The sequence below is a fragment of the Rhea americana genome, unplaced genomic scaffold, assembly GCF_003343005.1.
Source record: "Rhea americana isolate MKP2758 unplaced genomic scaffold, rheAme1 scaffold_0, whole genome shotgun sequence".
NCBI lineage: Eukaryota > Metazoa > Chordata > Aves > Rheiformes > Rheidae > Rhea > Rhea americana.
The window spans coordinates 5,563,273-5,583,493 of NW_028185037.1; the positions used below are offsets into that span (position 1 = coordinate 5,563,273).

A 20,221-nucleotide genomic window follows, 5' to 3' on the forward strand; every position below is an offset into this window, starting at 1 on the left:
TAATAGAGAGGTTATTAAAAAAAATTGAAAAAAGATTAAGCGTTAGATTCCAATCTTACTGCATTGTAACAGGATGAACTGTCARGTTCCCTCATGTAAATGAAAGATACTTTGAAAGCTAAATTCCTTCTTGAATAAGTTCTTTAATATAATGAATATTAGTTGTTATGCATATGTTAATTTTGTAGTTTAAGMATAATGAAAAACCCTTGGGACACAAAATTTTATGAGACCAATATGTCTCATTTTACCTCTTAAAATTTTAGTTATTTTAATTTWTAAATTATTCAGTGTGAATGTTTTATAATTATAGCTTTGTAAAACTGTTGGATATGAAAAGGATTTTGTTTTATGAAACTTCCTTAAATAAATAAAGAAAGCTTAACCTAATTTTTTTACCATATGGGGCAAACCTTATCTCAGTCATATCTGATTTGATAATGAAACTACTCTTCTTTGCTTTCATATGTTTTTAAAAGAGAATAAGAGGTAACATTTTGAAAAAAAAAGAATAGAAAAGTGAGGGCAAAACAAAAGACAGAGAAAACAAAATAGGAGACATAGTGCAAGGTGATAAGAAAGCAGATGCCATTTCATTAGGATGCACATGTCTAAAAAATCTTGTTATGCACATATTGCACTATGATGAAGAGACTTAGAAATTCCTGCTAGGATTGAGGGTGGATACTCACAGGGTCCGAATCAGGAGGCTGTGTTAGTCCATAATGCTACCCTGGGAAATAACCCTGATAATGTCTCTATTTCTTCTTACACTTTGCCTTTCTCTGGTTTCTAATTCCTCCTTTATAAATTGCAGTGAGATTCAAGGATAAAAATATCTGAAAGAGATTGAAAAAGGTTGAAATCAAGCAGGGAAGAAGCATTATTCTTGAAATGTGAGGGAACAGAACTTTGTTATTTTCTCTAAATTCAGACTATATAGCCAACGGGCAGCTCATTTCCATATTTCCAGGGCAGAATTCACAAACTAGTTCTGAATCAAGTGCAATTTTCTCCAGGAGCAGAACAATCAAGTTCTGGCAAAATTAAAAAAGGACAAATCCCCTCGATTACAAAACCCACTCGATCTGCCTACCTCTAACACTGTGTATAAGCAAATTTCACAGAATCATAGAATCAGTAAGGTTGGAAGGGACCTCTGGAGATCATCTAGTCCAACCTCCCTGCTCAATTGAGCAGGGTCACCTAGAGCACGGTAGACAGGGTTGCATCCAGGCGGGCCTTGAAGATTTCCAGAGAAGGAGACTCCACAACCTCTCTGGGCAACCTGTGCCAGTGCTCTGTCACTCTCACAGGGAAGAAATTCCCCTCTCACATTCAGATGGAACTTCCTGTGCTTCAATTTCTGCCCGTTGCCTCTTGTCCTGTCACATGGGACAACTGAAAAGAGTTTGTCCCCATCCCCTTGACACCCTCCCTTCAGGTACTTGGACACATTGATCAGATCCCCCCTCAGTCTTCTCTTCCCCAGGCTGAAGAGGCCCAGCTCTCGCAGCCGTTCCTCATAGGGCAGGTGCTCCAGCCCTCTGATCATCTTCGTAGCCCTACACTGGACTCTCTCCAGTAGCTCCATGACTCTCTTGCACTGGGGAGCCAAATAACCACAGGTTATATAACCATTTCCTTGAAATGGNTGAAGATTTCCAGAGAAGGAGACTCCACAACCTCTCTGGGCAACATGTGCCAGTGCTCTGTCACTCTCACAGGGAAGAAATTCCCCTCTCACATTCAGATGGAACTTCCTGTGCTTCAATTTCTGCCCRTTGCCTCTTGTCCTGTCACACGGGACAACTGAAAAGAGTTTGTCCCCATCCCCTTGACACCCGCCCTTCAGGTACTTGTACACATTGATCAGATCCCCCCTCAGTCTTCTCTTCCCCAGGCTGAAGAGGCCCAGCTCTCACAGCCGTTCCTCATAAGGCAGGTGCTCCAGCCCTCTGATCATCTTTGTAGCCCTACACTGGACTCTCTCCAGTAGCTCCATGACTCTCTTGCACTGGGGAGCCAAATAACCACAGGTTATATAACCATTTCCTTGAAATGGGGGAAAGGCACAAAGAAAATTGTAAGTTCCAACAAAAAGCATACAGAAGAAGCTGCTTATTTTTACCCAGGAACATATTGCCTTGTCTTATATCAAGTCCCAGTCACTTAAAATCCCATTTGCTTTTGTGATGTCACCAGCTGAACAAGAAATATAATGTGCGGCTTGTACAAAAATCCTGTTTCAACCAGTTGTTATGTTTGGATATTTTTAGATTTTCAAATAATTCTGGTTCACTATTGTCTTTCATCAAGAAGACYGAAATAAAAATGAARGTTTGGGTTTTTTTCTTTTTCTTTCTCTTTTATTTAGTTTGTAGGAAATGCAACAAATAGATTTCCACAAATAAGTAGTTCAAAAGTACCACTCACAATTGGTATACTGCAAAAAATAACAGAATACACAAAATGTTTTGGTACCATACAGGGCTTTTTCGAATGCTGTGATAAGAGGTGTTTTCAGAACAGAGGACAGAATGATGGAAGTGTATTGACTGAAAGCAAAGATCTGCTTTTTTGTTATTTGATATGTCGTTAAAAGCTTTTGACATTAGAACTAGTTTTATATAAATGATGTACTCTGCAAGAACTACCCTTAGTCTAAAAAAAGTACCAGCAGCCTGTCAAGATAGCAAGGCAAAAATAAGGCTAATTTAAAATCTGCCAGGAAGACAGAGACCTCCTGGTGAGAATCTCTACGATCAGCACATCTTAGATGTGAGATCACATCCAAAGTCCAAGCTCTGGAGTAGAGTAACAGCTTCAACTCAATCGATTTCATAGCCCTCMCTTATACCAGAATTGAATTACGTCTACTAAAGAGCAAAACTTTATCAATGTCTGTTGCTGAAGAAGCAAGTTGCACCAGCTGAGTCATACAGAAGCTTAACTGAGACAATAAMGAGGGTAATTCACTATTAAAACATTCACCTGGCAAAGATGGTAGAATGCTCTAATCAAGTTTCAATAGAATTACACCAGCAATTAGGCCCAGAGGTTTATATTCTCTGTTGTACTGTCCTCTGAACAGCGATTTATGCCTCTACAAAATGCCTACAAGGGAGATTTTAAACAAGATCAGAATGGTAGCGGTTTTATGTGGTAGTATAGCAGCACAAAGCATGTATTATTACTTTAGAGACTGTATCCCCTTTTGTACAGCCTTTCTGGACCATACAAGTAGGTCTCTTGGCTGGATCTCCCACATCACTGAGTCCAGTCCCCTGTCAACACAGCCACTTATCATTCTTCCATTTGCTTATTTAGCATCACTTGCAAAGCACCTGGGCTCTTCACTCCCTGTGGTCTGATCAGAGATGCACCTCCAGAATAGCCCTGCCGTAACAAACCTAAGTTTGTTCGTGGACAGCCTACTATATATTAGGTTATATAAACAAACACATAGATAGATGCCTGTGCAAYATGTTTTATATGTAACAATATTTATTCTACACAAAGTACCCTTTTAATGTGTATACACTCTGGGACTGTCCAGCCTGGAGAAGGAAAGACTGAGGGGGGATCTTATCAGCATATATAAGTATCTGAAGGGAGGGTGTAAAGTGGACCTTCAGTGGTGCCTGGTGATAGRATGAGAGGCAATGGGCATAAACTGAAACTCAGGAAGCTCTGTCTGAACAAGAAGAAAAACGTCTTTACTRTGAAGGTGACCGAGCACTGGAACAGGTTGCCCAGAGATGCTGTGAAGTCTGCATCCTTGGAGATAATCAAAAGCCATCTGGACATAATTCCGGATTGCTCTAAGTGACTCTGCTTGAGCAGCAGGTTTGGACTAGGTGATGTCCACTGGTCCCTTCCAACCTCAACCACTGTGGGATTCTGGGCTCCTGCGACTCCCATGTCAGGGTGCTGTCATTCAGACAAATGTGCTATCAATAATAGGTTTCAGAATATCTAACAACTTGCAGTATCCCCAGTACCACCTTAAGGCCATCACTAATGTTGCTTCAAAAGCTACATAGTTGAAGCTAGACTATCACAAGGCCTATGAGTGAATTCAGGGCTTGTAAAAATAAACTCTAAAACAAGTAGTAAAACAGATTTCTTCCTGTCTTCAAGCTGTTGCTATGCATCCTACAGCCTTCTCAACTCTACTGTCCCTGAGGCCTTTCACGGTTCTAGAGATTTTCTCTCTGATTTTTCTTCAGCTCAGACAATCAGTTTTGCCAGGATAACATCGTTAGGATGAGTGACAACAACCTATGTGAAGCTGTGGTGGAGCCTAGGGCTGAAACTCACATTTCTGGAGCTTCTGTGCTAAATTACAACACCACAGAGCAGTCCTACATTGTCATCACTGAATTGCAGACTGGGGGAAAACAAAACCYGACTGTTTTCTGCATCATGAATCTGTCCTCAAACAGGTACTTCTGCTCACTAATTTCAAGACACACAGTATACCATAAGCCAAGATGCCCTCTCTCTCCCAATGGCAAGGGTAGAAAGGGAGGTCTCAGATCTGAACTGATGTTAAAATTTGTACACAACTGCCTTCCTCTTTCCTTTTCTGAATAAGAAAGTGGATTTTCCCCACTTCAACCACCTCCCCCCAACCCCAGAGAAACAAAGCAAAGCAGAAGTTCATGTGGAGAACAAGTCTAACCCCAATGTATTCAGACTAACAACTTTTAATCATATTTTTACCAGACCTGTAGGGCAATCCATATCCCAAGGTCCAAATCCAAGATACTCCTCAGACACTGAGAAGAATCAAACAACCAGCATGGCTCTATAATATTCCCAGTTCACCCTGGATTAATTATAAGCCCAGTAGGAATTCCTAAGGCATTCCTCAGTACAGCAACAACAATTATTCTTATCTGTAGGCCCAGCTGGTTCCCAATCTTAAACCAGCAAGAGTTTTGCTAATAACAGTAGCAATAGCAGAAAAATAAATACCTTCATTCAGCACAATCATTACTTACTTACATCCACCCCACTGGCATAATTTAACATGCACTCTTTATCCTATCTGCTCTCCTCATGTCTCCCAACCAGTGTATACAGGACGTAAGACACCAGGGGATATTTTGAATAACTGCACTGTTCCCATACAGCAGAAGATTYGCTGAGTAGAGCTGGGAGCACTGAATTAAAAATAAACTCATGAAAACCTGCACAGGTCTCATTTAATTAGATTTACTCACAGACTGAATATAAGCTTGTGTGTCAAGTTAAGGAATAGCAGCAGCCATAACAGTGTTGGAGACAGTGATTCATGTCAGGAAAGAAGATCTCAGAGCAGGTATCTAGAATTTAATTTTTAGAAAATGAATAAAAATTATAGTGTACCACTCATAGTAGTATAGTTTTCAAGGAAAGGAAAAAGAAGACTGAAATCTAAGTGCAACTGAATTGGAATGTGAAATTTGAATGTCTCCAGGCTATTAATTCAGAAGAGGGTGTAGACTTGCAATTGCTAGAAATTAAATGGAAAGCAAGTTGTGACATTCTGTCAAACCTCACCTGCAAGTGCAGAATATTTATCAAATAAACTGAGCTCAACCTTTCTGTTTCTGCTATACAATTAAAAAACAGAAGACTGAGATTATTTTCTCAGTGTAATAAAAAAGAATCTGTTTAATAGGTCCCAGATGAAAAATGTATTCTGCAACTCTAATGAGTATATTTATTACACTTTGTATATTTAGGAATATAGAGTAACATTTTCAAAAGTGTCCAAGATTTTTCACTGGCCAGCCCTTGAGTTCTTTCGAAAAGTTTAACTTTAGTTTAACTAAAATGTGCAGAACAGCAGTTTCCAGCCATCACTGGTCCTTGAGTAACAATTCCGTGAGTSTCATTCTGAAAACAGCCCTGTACTGTGCTCTTCACACTGTGCTCAATTTTAGCTTTTCAGCTCCCTTTGACTGTGAGCAACATCAGAGGATCTTGCACAGCATTCYCCCACAAGCTGTGGATTAGGAGCCATTGCTGTGGAATAGCTTCAAGAGAAATGACCATGTTAGGTCATGTCCTACCTATTCATTGTATTATCTTATGTTTGCTTGTCTGCAAAAAATGTGTATATTATAATGGAATTCTTAAAAACAATCACTAATACACTTCATATAAAACTTCTTAAACTCCCTCTTGATCCTTCTTTGTGTTTTTTTTTTAATTTTTGCAGTAATACATTAAAATGTTTGCTGTATAACTATTTGGCAGAATATCATTGTAGTGACTTCTACAACCTGTGCACGGTCTTCAGAGAGTATGGTTAGTTCAGGAAATCAGGACGTTTTGTGACCTACAGGAGTGAAGATTTCTTGTTTRTTTAAACAGCAAACATATTTTTGGAAAAAAAAAATACATTTTATTTCTCAATCAGAAGGTAAGGGGAGGATGTTTTAGAAGTTTCCCTTGGATGGTARCCATTTGGTGGCTATTTCTGGTGAGATGTTAGTAGGAGAATTGGTTCTTCTCAGGCAAGCTGTCTCTCAAGCAAGGTCACTCTCTCCTTAAGGTTTTAATGGTACAATTATTCATGAAGAAGTATGACTTTTACTGAACTTAAATGTGCCTCTATGGGCACATGACTTTTATTAAAAAAAATGCATATAACTATATGCACATGATAGCAGAAGAGGAATTGACACAAGTACATGGATTGCTTTACTTATTGCAGCAACCTCAAAACAGCATAGATTTCTAGCATAGGCAAGGCCTTACATCTGTCCTCAGCAATTGGCAGTGTAGCAGGAGCTTTTCCCAATGCAGCTGGAGCCAGGCTGCTCTAAACTCTTGCAGCTCCGAGAAGGATTTCACTGACCCAGTAAACACAGCAATGGGGTACACTCGCCTCTTAACKTTATGAATAATCAGCAAAACTCTCRYTGAAAAAGACCAGTCAGCRAAAGCAGAATATACAACTGACGGGACTTTGGCTATATGTACAAAGAGAGTCTATCCTACCTCTGAACTCTTTACAAATAAAATAAAATAAAATAAAATAAAATAAAATAAAATAAAATAAAATAAAGGGAATTGTACCCTAAAATAAAAACCTGTCCTTCACTTATAAGTGCTGCAGTTATAGTCCGAAAGGATGATTAGATCAAATGCCAAGATCAAGTGCTCTGTGGATGTTGCAGAAAGCCAAGATTGCACAGCTGAACAGGGGACATCTCCTGATCAYGCTGTGCTCGTGTGAAATTAGTCAGGCAAACGCCACTGCTGTTCCATTTCTCACAAGTAGTACAGTAAATAACTTGTAAATAGCACCTCACTTCCCCTCGGAGGACAAAAGAAAAATTTTAAAAAGTATGTTAAAACACTTTAAAATTAGGAAATAACAGAATTAAAAATGTCTATAAAATCTTAATTGGCTTCCTTGTGCATAACATGATCTTTACTTAATTGATCACCTGTTCCCAAGAATGTCTGTCTCATGCATTCCAAAAAGGAGAGTGTTAACTGAATGAGTGGAAACATCTTATTTTATTTTACCTGAAAAACATTGTCTACCATTTTTTATTGACTATCCTTAAAACTCCATTCTGGAGGGGATAGTTAAACTCTTCTGACTGTCTTATTATGCTTTTCCTTCTACTAGCTTAGAGTTTCATAAGCTGTATTTTATTTTTCTTACTCATCCTTGGCTGATGAGGAATGACAATAATACTTCTTTTTACAAAGGAGAAGAGAACGAGATATTGCAGTCAAATCTCCTGAAATTTGCATCTCTCATTTGATATACTAAGTACTTGACTCATCTCTTAGGTACTCAGCTTCACAAAGCACTTGCAGATTCATCCCACAGGTCCCACAGAGCTCTCTTGCCATCAGAGGATTACAAACTTCTGCAAACAAGAACCCAAAGTCTTTAGTCAGGTTCCCAGAAGACAAAGCATCAGACATTTTGGTGACCAAAATAAAATTTAGTGATTTGCCCACCTAGAGAAATGCTTATATCTTTGGTTGCTTCAAGCAGGTTCAGATTTAAGACTTTGAGGCYTCATAACTCAAAGAAACGCAGGTCTCCCAAACTGTTCTGGTTATTTGATATCTTTTGAGTCAAATCACAGAGATGAACCCTCTAATTGGCCTCATTATGATCTCAAGTTACTCTCCTAAGATAGCCCTGAAGCATTTTCTCCTAGTCTGACCTCTGACTGCCTGACCAGAAAAATCTCAYTGAAACTCCATAACAGGAACCTTGGAGTTTCTAGCTTGTTAGCTAGAAATCTAATAATCAGAGAAGTGTAACTTGAAAGCACCTCTATAAAGCTGCTTAACTGGATTCTTAATTTTCTCCTAATTTGTTTATAAATTCTGTATGTTCTGTTATGATTCTAGGACTCGATCATGGCTTCAAATGTGGAGAAGGCCAAGAAAGAGAGGCTGTAGAGTCTCCTTCTCTGCAGATATTCAAAACTCATCTAGACGCGAGCCTGTGCAATGTGCTCTAGGCGACTCTGCTTGAGCAGGGGGGTGGACTAGGTGATCTCCAGWGGTCCCTTCCAACCTCAACAATTCTGTGATTCTGTGAAAGAGGTCAGAACGCTAATATATACACATAGCATACCAACTGGTGAGATATCTCCTGACCTTATGCCCTCCCCAGAAGATTACCATCAAAGCCTCACCACTTTTTAACGGCCACTAGTTTTTGCAGATAGTCCTGAGAGATGCAGGTATGTGTTCTTTTAAGTAATGTAGCATCATGAACATGTTTCCCAGATCCTCAGTACAATAATGGAAACCAGACTGCRAAGTTACACCCACACAGTCCTCTGCTCAAAGACGCAGTACAACACATGGCAGATCCAGTTAAATTTCTTTTGAGTGCTTTCCATCAGCCTATTAAAGTGGGTGACAAGATCTCCTAAAAACAGTGGTAAAAGATTATACAGAGATGCAAAGTGCAGATATTTTGACCAGAAGGATCCAAATTAATCTATTACATTCAAGCAAAAGTAACTGAGCTTTTATTATTCTGTGTCAATAATTGGGACTTATTTTGTTTGTTTTGGTATCTGAGGTTGGTGCAGTACCACGGAGGATCCTATATATCATGTTTTCAGTAGATGGCAAGAGCAAAATAATGCTAGTAWCCTGTTCACCATGGCACTAACTGTTCACTTTTCACAAGACAAAGTGAAATGATAAAATGTTATTTCAAATTCTTTCGGGGAAAATCAAATCTGTCTCCAATCATGTTAATGTAAATTACTGTGGCAAATGTGACATCTCTGTCTGAGAGCATGTTAATGTAATTTACTGTAGTGAATATCACATCTCCATCTGCTAAAGCAATCTGTTAAAATTCACTACATTATTATCTTCAAGAGGCAGAGGTTTTTAATCTTTCAGGTTGTTGTTCTTTAAGTTCCTCCGGATGAAAATAGCATCTAACATGTGATGCTGACTGACAACATCTGATTAAATTAAAAATGGAGTATGTTAATTCCTAGCTTGTAAATACACTATTTCCAGCTCCCTGTAAAGTAGCAGCTTGTAGGAAGTTAAGGCCAGAATTTCAATTACTCAGTACATTCAGTTTCAGACAGTATTTCATTATGAGTGGCAGACAGAGACCAGCACTCTGAAGGTAATATGATAAATATCATATATACCTAAATTATATCAACTTTAACAATTCTTCACTTATTATTAGAGGTCAATGGTTCAAAAGTGAAATATCCTACCTTGAGAAGCTACATAAAATTGAAAAAAAAATAAAGAATGTAATTGTTATGAYTATTTCCTTATTAGTGTTTTGTATTATCCAAAAGAGTAAGATACAACATCTGGGCACTACACCTAYGGAAATCACAGGGGAAAAAAAGTTGAAATATCTCAAGAAATTATATAGTCCATTATCCATTAAAATCTGCTAGAATACTGCATTTAGGAGGAAAATAAGAACATCTTTAATTAGTGTCCCTTGCACTGATCAAAACCAAGTCAAACATCCCACTCAGTCGTTTCTCCAGTGTGTAGGTAGCTTCTACCTTACCAGCCTGGGAGTTCATAGGCTTGAAGGCAGAAGTCAGAGACCGCAGAGCTTTAGAGCTGTGGGGACAAGGAACAGAGATACTAACTCGARAAAACAAGAGATGCCTCTTTCCTTTCTGGATGGAGGAGTTACTTAATTTTCCTGCTCWCTTTTCTTCCAGATGATGGTTTCCTTTTTGGTTATGGTGGAGCACAGAAGAACTTCAAAAAGATAAATTTCAAAGCAAAACAGCCAAAATATATATACTCCCTGTTTCAGTCTCATTCATTTTAACCATATCTGGTGGCTGGACAGCTTCATCACTTTYGGGTATTGACACCTTCTGGCCAGTATAAAAATAACCAATAGGTTTTTCTCAGGAACATAGTCCCAGTGCTGGATGCATATGGTTCTATATTCCTTCTCTGCCATATGGTAGAAAATTTCTAATTCATGTAAGTTGCCAAATAAGGAAAGGAATTTAAAATAAAAGAAAAATAACGTTTTTCTTAAAAAAAAAAAAAGGAAGCCTTCTTGAAGAGTAAAATGGTTTTATTTAACTTCAGAATAATCTTTAGAACATAAGCATTGATTTCACCTCTCAGTTTTACCTGATGTTTCTGAATGCTCCTGTGTAAAGAAACCATAGGAGAGGTTAGCTTTGTTTCTCTCAATCTCTATTTTGAATAAACTGTGTTATTCAGACAGTACAAATATTAATTAGCCATGCTGATGAGGAAGACTGTAATCTGATTGTCACTGTATTATCACTGCAGGCAAGGCAGAACCACTTATTTTCATCATTTGAGTTCCCTCAGTCTCAATCAAACAGTCTGTACAGTACATCGATATAGAATGAGGCATGACTGAAGAGACATTGCAATATAGTATATTTTTAATACCATCTATTTTACATTGCAGTTTATACAAAATCTTCTCCTCCTTCTCTATTATTAGTAGATYTGTTTGCTATTCTATTTCAGCAGCAGAAAGAGAAGAAATTGCAGTCATTGCTAGACAGTGAGAGGTAGGTATCAAAACATTAATCCGAGTAAAAGGGGGAGGAGAAAAGTAAAATCTCTTTGTAATATTCATATTGTAAAATGTTTAAATAATCAAACAATGTAAATTTGCACTATGACAGATAGAAATGTCATGTTTCTCACTCCAAAGAGCTCATAGTCTAATATAGGACAGGACAAAAAGAAATCAGTACTACGTAGTCAATATTAATGAGGCCAGGAAAAGAAGAATGCTAGCAAGGAAGGRGGGATAGGAGTGGGTGAGCCGGTGGCCAACAACTTGAGCAGTTAAAAACAATTTGTGTTTTTACAGCCATTCCTCAGTGAAAGAAATATCCTTCAAAAACTCCACAGGGACTGAATAGATTTCTCTGTGATCACTAAGAAGATCTGCCCACATAAGTACTGTTACGAAAAGAAAAGAAAAGAAAAGAAAAGAAAAGAAAAGAAAAGAAAAGAAAAGAAAAGAAAAGAAAAGAAAAGAAAAGAAAAGAAAAGAAAAGAAAANGAAAAGAAAAGAAAAGAAAAGAAAAGAAAAGAAAAGAAAAGAAAAGAAAAGAAAAGAAAAGAAAAGAAAAGAAAAGAAAAGAAAAGAAAAGAAAAAGGCTCATCAATTAGCTGATTCTTTTCAGTGTCTCTTTATGCTCAGGAAACACTGAGTGGTAGCTTAGCAAAAATCAAACAAACAGAAAACATACAGGGTTGGCGAGATTTCTGATTTCTGGAAGCACTGTTGATTTGCTAATGTTTCTGTCATCTAATCATCCATACTGAGACAAAGGGTAGACACACATGTATTTAAAGCTCTTACCTAACCCATTGCTAATCCACCACACCACTTGTCACATTCCACCTCAGAGTTTGTAGCATTTACTTTCCCAACACTTTTTCACAATAGGAGAATAATATTCTCCACATTTCAGAGACGTGGAAGGAAAGTATCAAAATTTTTGTTTGAAAATAAAAAAATATGTATTCAATGCTGGATGAAAATTAATTGGTATGGAAGTATCTAAGTGAGAAATGCAAATTACAACCACTATACCTTGACAATTAGTTTTTTGGGCAATAAATTTAAGCACGTTAAATTTTACTAATGCATATGGCCAGAAGTCTTGATTTCCTGTGAATTCTGGCAATTGTGCTGCCCATTTCTCAAGGATGCCTGCTCAGGATTCACATACTGGGCATGTCTACCATAAAGTCCCTTAAGCAGTATAGTCTCATAGAAATGATATGAATGTTTAGTATAAACATTGGAGTTTCAGCTGTTCATGTTAACACCCTGTTTGAGGAGAAAGGGGTGCCACCAAGCCTTCTCTTCATAGCCCAGAACTTTTTCCTGGGGAGCAGGAGAGCTGAGCTGACTCCTTCCATAGGTCAAAGAGAATTAAAGTCCGTATATTCCATGGGAGTTCCCCAACAACTGGATGAGCACAGCTAGGAGACTCTCCACCAAAAAAAAAAAAAAGGAAGCTATGGTTACCAAATTCAGTTCTCATGACTATATGGGGCTCTGTTCCATAACCACTTGATTTAAAACACACAGAATACCCTTGGGAGCAAGGACTGGGGACTGCCACCAGACCTTTTCCCACAACATATCCTAACTTGATGTAAAGGCCTGCTCCCTTGTGCCTCCCTTTTCTCACTGTCCTTTGAATCTTGAGTTCTCTACTGCAGAATGGTTTCTGCCTTAGCAGAAAGGAGGAAAACCGTCTTCATTGCCATTTACCCAGGCTGTATCAGTGCTCTGCTGTTACACTGGAAATGCAGGTCTAGAACAAGTAATACCTGGGAGTGCGTAGGCCATAGACTGCCCACTTCGTTAGGGATCTTGGCAACCACCAGTCTATTACATCCCTCCCAAATGATATAGCTTTTGGYTATATTACAGGGGACGAAGATGATCCAGTTAATCCTTCACAAATGCATATCCTCAATTCCTAAACTCAGGTGAGACAGAGTTTCAGAGATCCTACTGTTGGCACAATCTGTTGGCCTATATAGGCATCTGGTGCTTCGCATGTTCTTGTGAATCTCAAGTTAGGTCCTAACTTAACTCAGTGTTGAGAATTTCACTGTTGGAATCAAATCCCAGGCTGAGCTTTTTCAGAGATATGCATCAGGACACCTAAGTTTCCTTTCGTATCTAGCACTTCTGAAACTTTTGCCCATATCTACTTAGCTGCATCATCAAGTTGATTTAAAAGTCAGAGATGTTCAACTTATTTTAACTGCTCTGTTCCACAACAGATTCTGCACTGGATTATTCTTTTGTTTCTGTGCTTCAGAATTTTAAAACTTGTTTTAATTATYCCTACATTATAGCTTTCATATCTCCTCTAATATTAACAATTTTAAGAGATATGAGACTGCCAGAGGGGAGAAAAAAATAGATTTATAAATTGTAATAATAGGACAACTTATGAAAAAGCATCCTTTGTTTAATTTGTATTCTGTATTTGACTACATATCTTTCTGCATGCAAACTCTGCCTCTTACCTTTCTGGACTTTGAGGAGAATCTTGTTAATATGTATATTGACCTTTTGCAAACAATATAGGGAAAAGGGGGAAATATTTAATCTGTTTAATATTAATAGTAAATTTCAATCACTGCAAAGGTTACATGCAGCACACAATATACATTAAAATGAAGTACGTGAGCATATACTGATAATATAGCTTTCTATAGGCCCTTATTTTATAAATTAGGCTGATCAGCAGTATTCTTTTTTCTCTGATAAAAACACCACTTCTGTGAAACAGGAATTTTTCATATTATTTTGGAATTCTWKTTTTATGGAACACTTTGTAAATGGTAGGGAGACAAGAGGCAAATGAAGGCAAAGGAGGCTGAAGTTTCTCCCTGATGTTTCAGCAGGTTGAGCTAGCAAAGCTTCATTTGCCAAACCTGAATCAAGAGAGGTAGTCGAAATTATTTGGTTCAGGGCCTTGAAGAGTGTCGTAGAAGGCAAAGTTCAATATTCGCAACAGAACTGTGTTTGCTTCTAGCTCTAAGTCACTGAAAAAGGTAYTATTTTTGAAGCTACATAGGGGTTTAGGACTTTTTTTATTATTATTAAAGGTTCCCCTAGAAAACATTGTTCCCCCTAGAATATTATCTTTTCCTTTTTCTGGCATCATGAAGATTCCTACAATTCTGATTGGCATTTTAGTGTCTGTGAACTCAGATTAAATTAAGTGGTTTGACCATTACATTTTATTTTTCTCTCCAAATGAAGTAGTAAGGCAGAATTAAGATTATGTGAATGTCTTGAATAATTATTTCCATACTCTAGCACAGCTGGATTTAGATTCATTCCCCTTTTGGAATTCCCTAGATAAACAATGTTTGGCTTCCTAGCAACCTTTTGTCCTAGGTTGTTCAGATACATCATTTCAACTCATTTCTAAACAGTTTAGTCTGGAATTACAAAATATTCTTGTGCTACAGATGTACAGTTACCATTCTTGTGAAACTCTTGCAGCAGAAACTGCAGCTGAAGGAGAAGGTTCAGGTACTGTACTCTGTTCATTTCTTTCCGATTCTTTATATTCAGTGAAAGAAAAAGAAAGAAAGAAAAAAAAAAAGGAAATAAAAAATTCCTTGCCCCATGTGCAACAGAAGCAAAAGAGGGATGAAGACTTCACATGCTGTAAAAAGCCCACCTACATGGTCAGGGGTCTGAAGCACATGGCATGTGAAGTGAAGCTAAGAGAACCGGGTTTGTTCAGTTTAAAAGAGAAGGCTAATAGGCTGATGGGCAACTAACTGCAGTCTCCCATCATCTAATGGCGTAGAGAGAGGATGGATTCGGACTGTTCTTGGTGGTGCACAGTAATAGGATGAGAGGTAATAAGCACAAGCAGCAGGGGAAAAAAAAACATAATGAAGGTGATCAAACACTTGTAACAGCTTGCCCATTTGTGTAATTTTATCCTTGAAGGTACTTAGATCTTGACTGGACAAGGTCCTGACCAATACTCTAGGTTGTCCCTGCTTCATGCAGGAGGCTGGGCTAGATGACCTCCAGAACTTCATTCACTACACTACAGTTGCAACTTCTGTATGTGCTAACATTGCTAAACAAGCTGTGTTTCAGCTGCATAAATGTCCTAGAGGATAGCTCCTGCACAAAGCTGGTCCCAAATCTGCACTAGTAAAGTCTATTTGGGGTTTTGCAAGAAAATTCAGGAGAGGCAAGCTTGAGGATTAAGGTTTAGCTATTTTCATTTATTTGTTTATAAGTGTATGTTTGCAATTCCTTATGCTCAGAAAGAAATTCTTAGTTGTTTCCTAACACTTCCTAACTACATGCAAGAGCAAAGCAAGCCACATTCAAATATTTTGAATCTACTTTTAATCTTTCCCCATGGTGAAATATTTTGCTTCATCCCAAAATCTAATTTAATAGCTTCTCTTTTCTGTCTGCTTTTACATCCTTCTCTATATTTCATTGTTTCAGTGTTTTTTCTCTGGCACTTCAAAGAAGGAAAATAGAGTATATACTAAGTCTTTCTTTGGTTTCCACTTCTCAATAATGAAAAAAAGAACTAGTACAGAATTTACAGTTTCCTGCTACTGTCCTGTTCAATTTTATACTCGAAATGATCTCTTGTAGTACCTCCAAGAAACAGCCAAGCACAGAAACCTGTACAACTAAGTCTTGGTTTCCTACATTTGATATTGTAGTTCTTGGATCATTTGTTGCCACTGTCTGATGTGCCTCAAATCTTAATCAGACCTAGAGCAGACTTTTGCAAAGCTCACAGATTTTAGAATCTCAGTTTTTGTATCTTTTTGAAGGCTGTACAAAAGCTGTRCAAAAGAACAGATGATAATTCAGCCCATATTATCCAAGTCAGTGGGAATATTACCAGTGATTTTAGGTGGAGGAAAAAGGGGCACAGTAATACTGATAGTAATATTCCCACTGACTTGTAGATATTACAAGGTTACTCCCTTGTAAAGAGCATCTCATTGATTACGTATCACTGGGTTTCAATCAGACTGCAAAGCAGTGTGTAGACAGTAGTGCCCAAGCTTCRTGTTCATCCTTCTCCAGAGGAGAATGTCACCCTGAAAGACTGAAGAAAATCTGCTTCCTCTGTTTTTCAATGTAAAAGATGAAGTCATTAAATCTGTTAGGATTTATACAATTTGATCARGTAATATTTCCTGCACGTATTTAGGCAGTATATTTCAAAGCTAGCTCTTTTTATCCCCAGTAATGAATTATTTGCTATCTGAAACTGTTAGTAAATAAGATGCTTCTGCGTGTGTAATGTGTTATTTACATCAGTTAATGGCATTTTTAAGTGGCAGTTAAATTGGTTTTGGTTTGTTAAATCATTTTTCTTCTAGATTTTGCTGTTCAAAATTTCACACTACATGTTGAAAAATGACACTTTAAGAATATCTATGCAAATATTTTCTCATTACAGCTAAATATCCTAATTTATGGGAAATTATATGCAAAGATCACAGGTGTAACTAAGGATATGGTTCCGACTAGACTCAACTAAATACTGCTGGTAAGAACAAGAACGTGGAGGAAGGTAGATGAGACGGAGCTCTGCACCACCAGGTGGACCAGTTTGCCTTATGGATGTGCATGTAGAGCAGCAGCTGAGATACCGAAGCTGTTTAGCTGTGCATCACAGTGCTCCCTGCAGTCTAATTTATCCATCTGAAAACTRTAAACCTGCTGAATTTTACAGCTTCCAATAACTTACCTTATCTAGCTCTTCCAGAGATATTCTAGTTATTTCTACACTGCACTGGTGTGGGAGCCCACATACTACTGGAGAAAGAAYTGGCATCATTTAGCTTTAAGGATGGAAGCATTATTGCTGTCTCCGTGCTATAGTAATCAAAAATATCACTTCAGTAGCAACTGAATTTCTCATAGTGACACACCAGAGATGTACAGATTTTTTTCAAAAGAGGAAACACAACGCTTCCAYGACTCAATGTGAGGAGCAATCGATAACTGTAGCTATAGCCCTGATGCTGAGGTACAAGGTTCAGCTACAAGACAAGTGCTCCTCTCACATTAGAAAAGGGCCATGACCATCTTTCAAACACAGATATATTGGAGAGACCAGAGAAATCCACCTCCAAGCTGATCAGGAGATCAGCCCTAATTTTACTTTCTCTTTTTCTTACTAAGATGTTCACTTCATCTGCCATCCTTTGGCTGTCAGTATGCAGAGCTGCATATCTCACCTTTAWACATTTTTAACATTGGAAACTCAAACGGCTAATAATTGCCTCAGGTAAGTACAATTTTCAGAATGTGACCAATGTATTTACTCTATTGACTGTACTCTCTGAAGTAAAGTGCGGTGAGAGAGATATCCCGCAGAGACTAAAGTGACTATATCTGCTTCCCACAGGTAAAACTACCATCATCTTTTCTGTAGTACCACTAACCGGCCTGATTACCCTCACAGCTGAGCTAGTTTTACACTGGAGCAACTCCACCATCTTCAAAGAAGGTTGCCTTCATTTAAGTTTAATCTAAGGAAGAGGATCAGGCTCCAAACATGTATAGGGTGATTTTCTTTTAATCCACAGAAAATCATAAGAAACTTAAAGTAGGTCAGCATGAGTCTTAAACTATTTGATCTTGTCTCTTCTAAAAGGAAAAAAAAATCTTTTAACATTGAAGAAGTAAAGTCAAGAGATTTACCCTTTATAATTATTTGACTTACATGGACTGAGAATCTTTCATGTCCCCTTTACTCTGATGTTACCAATTTCTTCCAGTTTCCTGCTTTTTTTACCCTACTTCAAGGGAAATGAAATTAACACTGAATAAAATCTGTATTTTCCTGGCTTGAGGTCTCAGCCATATAACCTTTTTGAATGCTCAGCAGAAATTTTTCAGGATTATAATAGATATTACAGAAGGTGATCAAGGCAGAACTGCAAAACAACTGGAAAGGATTATTCAAAATATATTAAAGTGAAACACGAACTCTAGTACTGGGATCTATGCATTAGATGCACTTATTAGCTTCACAGTGCTTTCTTTTGTGTTTCTGAAATGTTGAAAGGTGATTTTATAAGTGGAGAGAGTACRATTTGGGGCTTTGAAGACACAGAGCCTCCTCCAAAGCCCAAATTATGATAAAAAGATAATAAGTTTAGGATTAACCCCCAGAAACATTGTTTCTCAAAGTCACTGTTTCCTTGAAAAATAATAGCAATCATAGTATCTCTAAACGGATACGTTTCTATATATAATTGTTTTTCTCAATAACAATATTGAACCATGGATACCCTTTGGCCATCATTTGCCTTCCAAGCTATTTCCCAAGAAGCAGAAATAATAGAAAACCTAGCATTCCCTGAATGTCTCTCCCACAGCATCTCTCCTAGATGTAGCTAATTGCAGCTCCCTCCTCACCTCCAGCTCCCAGATTTGTCCTTAAAATGATCCTCCTCTTTGCCTGAGCTCGAGCCACCGTGCAGCTGGTTGACTCAGAGCCATGGACAGACTGATAAGTATTCATAGACTTCTTGGCTGGCTGATTTCTCTTTGATCAGCTCAGGGCTAAAAATCTATCTGCGGCATCTGCAGGGGAGCAAAATTGTCTCTCTATCCAATTTGTGAGTGTTTTATACTCCTAAGATTTTGCCATTTTTGGCTAAATTGGCCAATATAAAAAATTACTAAGGGTGAACTAAAGACAGGTAATATCACTATATAGAGCCTTATTTTATTGAAAAGTCTTTAGATAAAAACATTGTCACTTTGCTATTGTAAGTAAGCCTGTTCGGTTACACTCACCATCATATTTGTATCGGATAGTTTAAAGAATTTCAAAATCACAGAAACACTGAAAAAGAATATCCTGTGAATCATAGTGAAATATTTTTTATCCTTCTCTAGAAGTATTTTTGTCTTCTGAGTCTGCGAAAATTTTGCTTAGTGTTCCCGAAAGCTCCATGTACCTTTTAACTTAAAGCAGTGCAAGACAACGAAAATGTTGTATTTGCAGTATTACTTATCTGGCCTGAAAATGGCTTGAGATTTTATTACAAATATGAAGACTGGAGTTTTGGAAAAAGCTTCTAGTAACTCATCAATTTATCATCTTTGAACATGTGCTGTAAGGTAGAGATACTCAATTTATGTTTATTTTTTGTTCAGACTTGGAATCTTTCATGCTTATATTGGCAAGAACAAAATCACTTATAGTGGAAGAAAGAGCATCTTACCAAGTTAAGAAATATACATAGATGAAAGAACAAGAGCAGTTAGTTACCTATAATGAAGTGAGTGTAGGACTATTATTACTTAATTTCACAGTCAGCAATGCCTTTGGCACAGAAAATATTATTGTTCACTGTTAGAAAATGGAACAGTACACATCAAGAAACTATATACCTGTGGGATAAGGTGTCCTGAACAAGAACAGTTGCCCTGGCATAGAGTAACCATCCACCTTGTCCAGCAGCGTGTCTGATTGTCAGCTAGTGCGTATTTCTTATGGGAACTCCTCCCTACACTTTCCTAAGCAATTTGGTTATATGATTGAGCGAGCTTTTCTTCAAATATTGGATCCTAACTCAGAGTAACCACTTAAAAGCTGCTGAATTGCCCCTGCTTAGAATCTTTGCCATCCAGAGCTCTTATTTTAGGGGGAAAAAAAGTGAGAATTTTTCAGCTACCTAACAGTAATCATGTTCCAGCTCAGGCTTAGGATGCAAGAGGCATGGTGTGGAGCCAGGGGAAAGGTTTATATTCCTACATAATGTAGTTTGGAGTTGCCCCCAAATCTCGCCAAAATGAGAATATCCTTAGAACTGRATGGTTCTACTTGTGACCCTTTCTATTTTATACGGGTGATAAATCAAGTTACAAACGTAGTCCACATTACCACTAGCCACTTGTTAGAATAAATAAATAAATAAATAATCAGCCTCTCTTTGGCTTTCCTCTTGATGATAAATTCTATCTTTCACTTGAAGTCTGTTCCTTGTTAGAATTTGTGCATTCTTTTCCAGGAAAAATTTAGTTTTGTTGAAGTAGCATTTTCTGATTAAAAAATAAATAAATAAATAAAWAATAAAAAGCTTTTCCCCTGGAAAATTCCCCACTAGCTCTAATTCCCTTCTTTGAGGTCATTATAACAGTGCACAGCAATGGGAGGGGCAG

At 37.7% G+C, this 20,221-nt stretch overlaps 1 protein-coding gene across 1 annotated transcript in view; it reads left to right on the forward strand.

Annotated features, from left to right (window-relative positions):
- The first annotated feature begins 12,952 nt into the window (after positions 1 to 12,952).
- Positions 12,953 to 20,221, forward strand: part of CNGB3 (cyclic nucleotide gated channel subunit beta 3) — a 92,062-nt gene continuing 84,793 nt past the window's right edge. Inside the window, exons 1-2 of the mRNA XM_085299206.1 lie at positions 12,953 to 13,002; positions 14,506 to 14,569. Of these exons, the coding sequence (XP_085155332.1) occupies positions 12,953 to 13,002; positions 14,506 to 14,569 (114 nt within the window). The remainder of the gene's footprint in view (positions 13,003 to 14,505; positions 14,570 to 20,221) is intronic.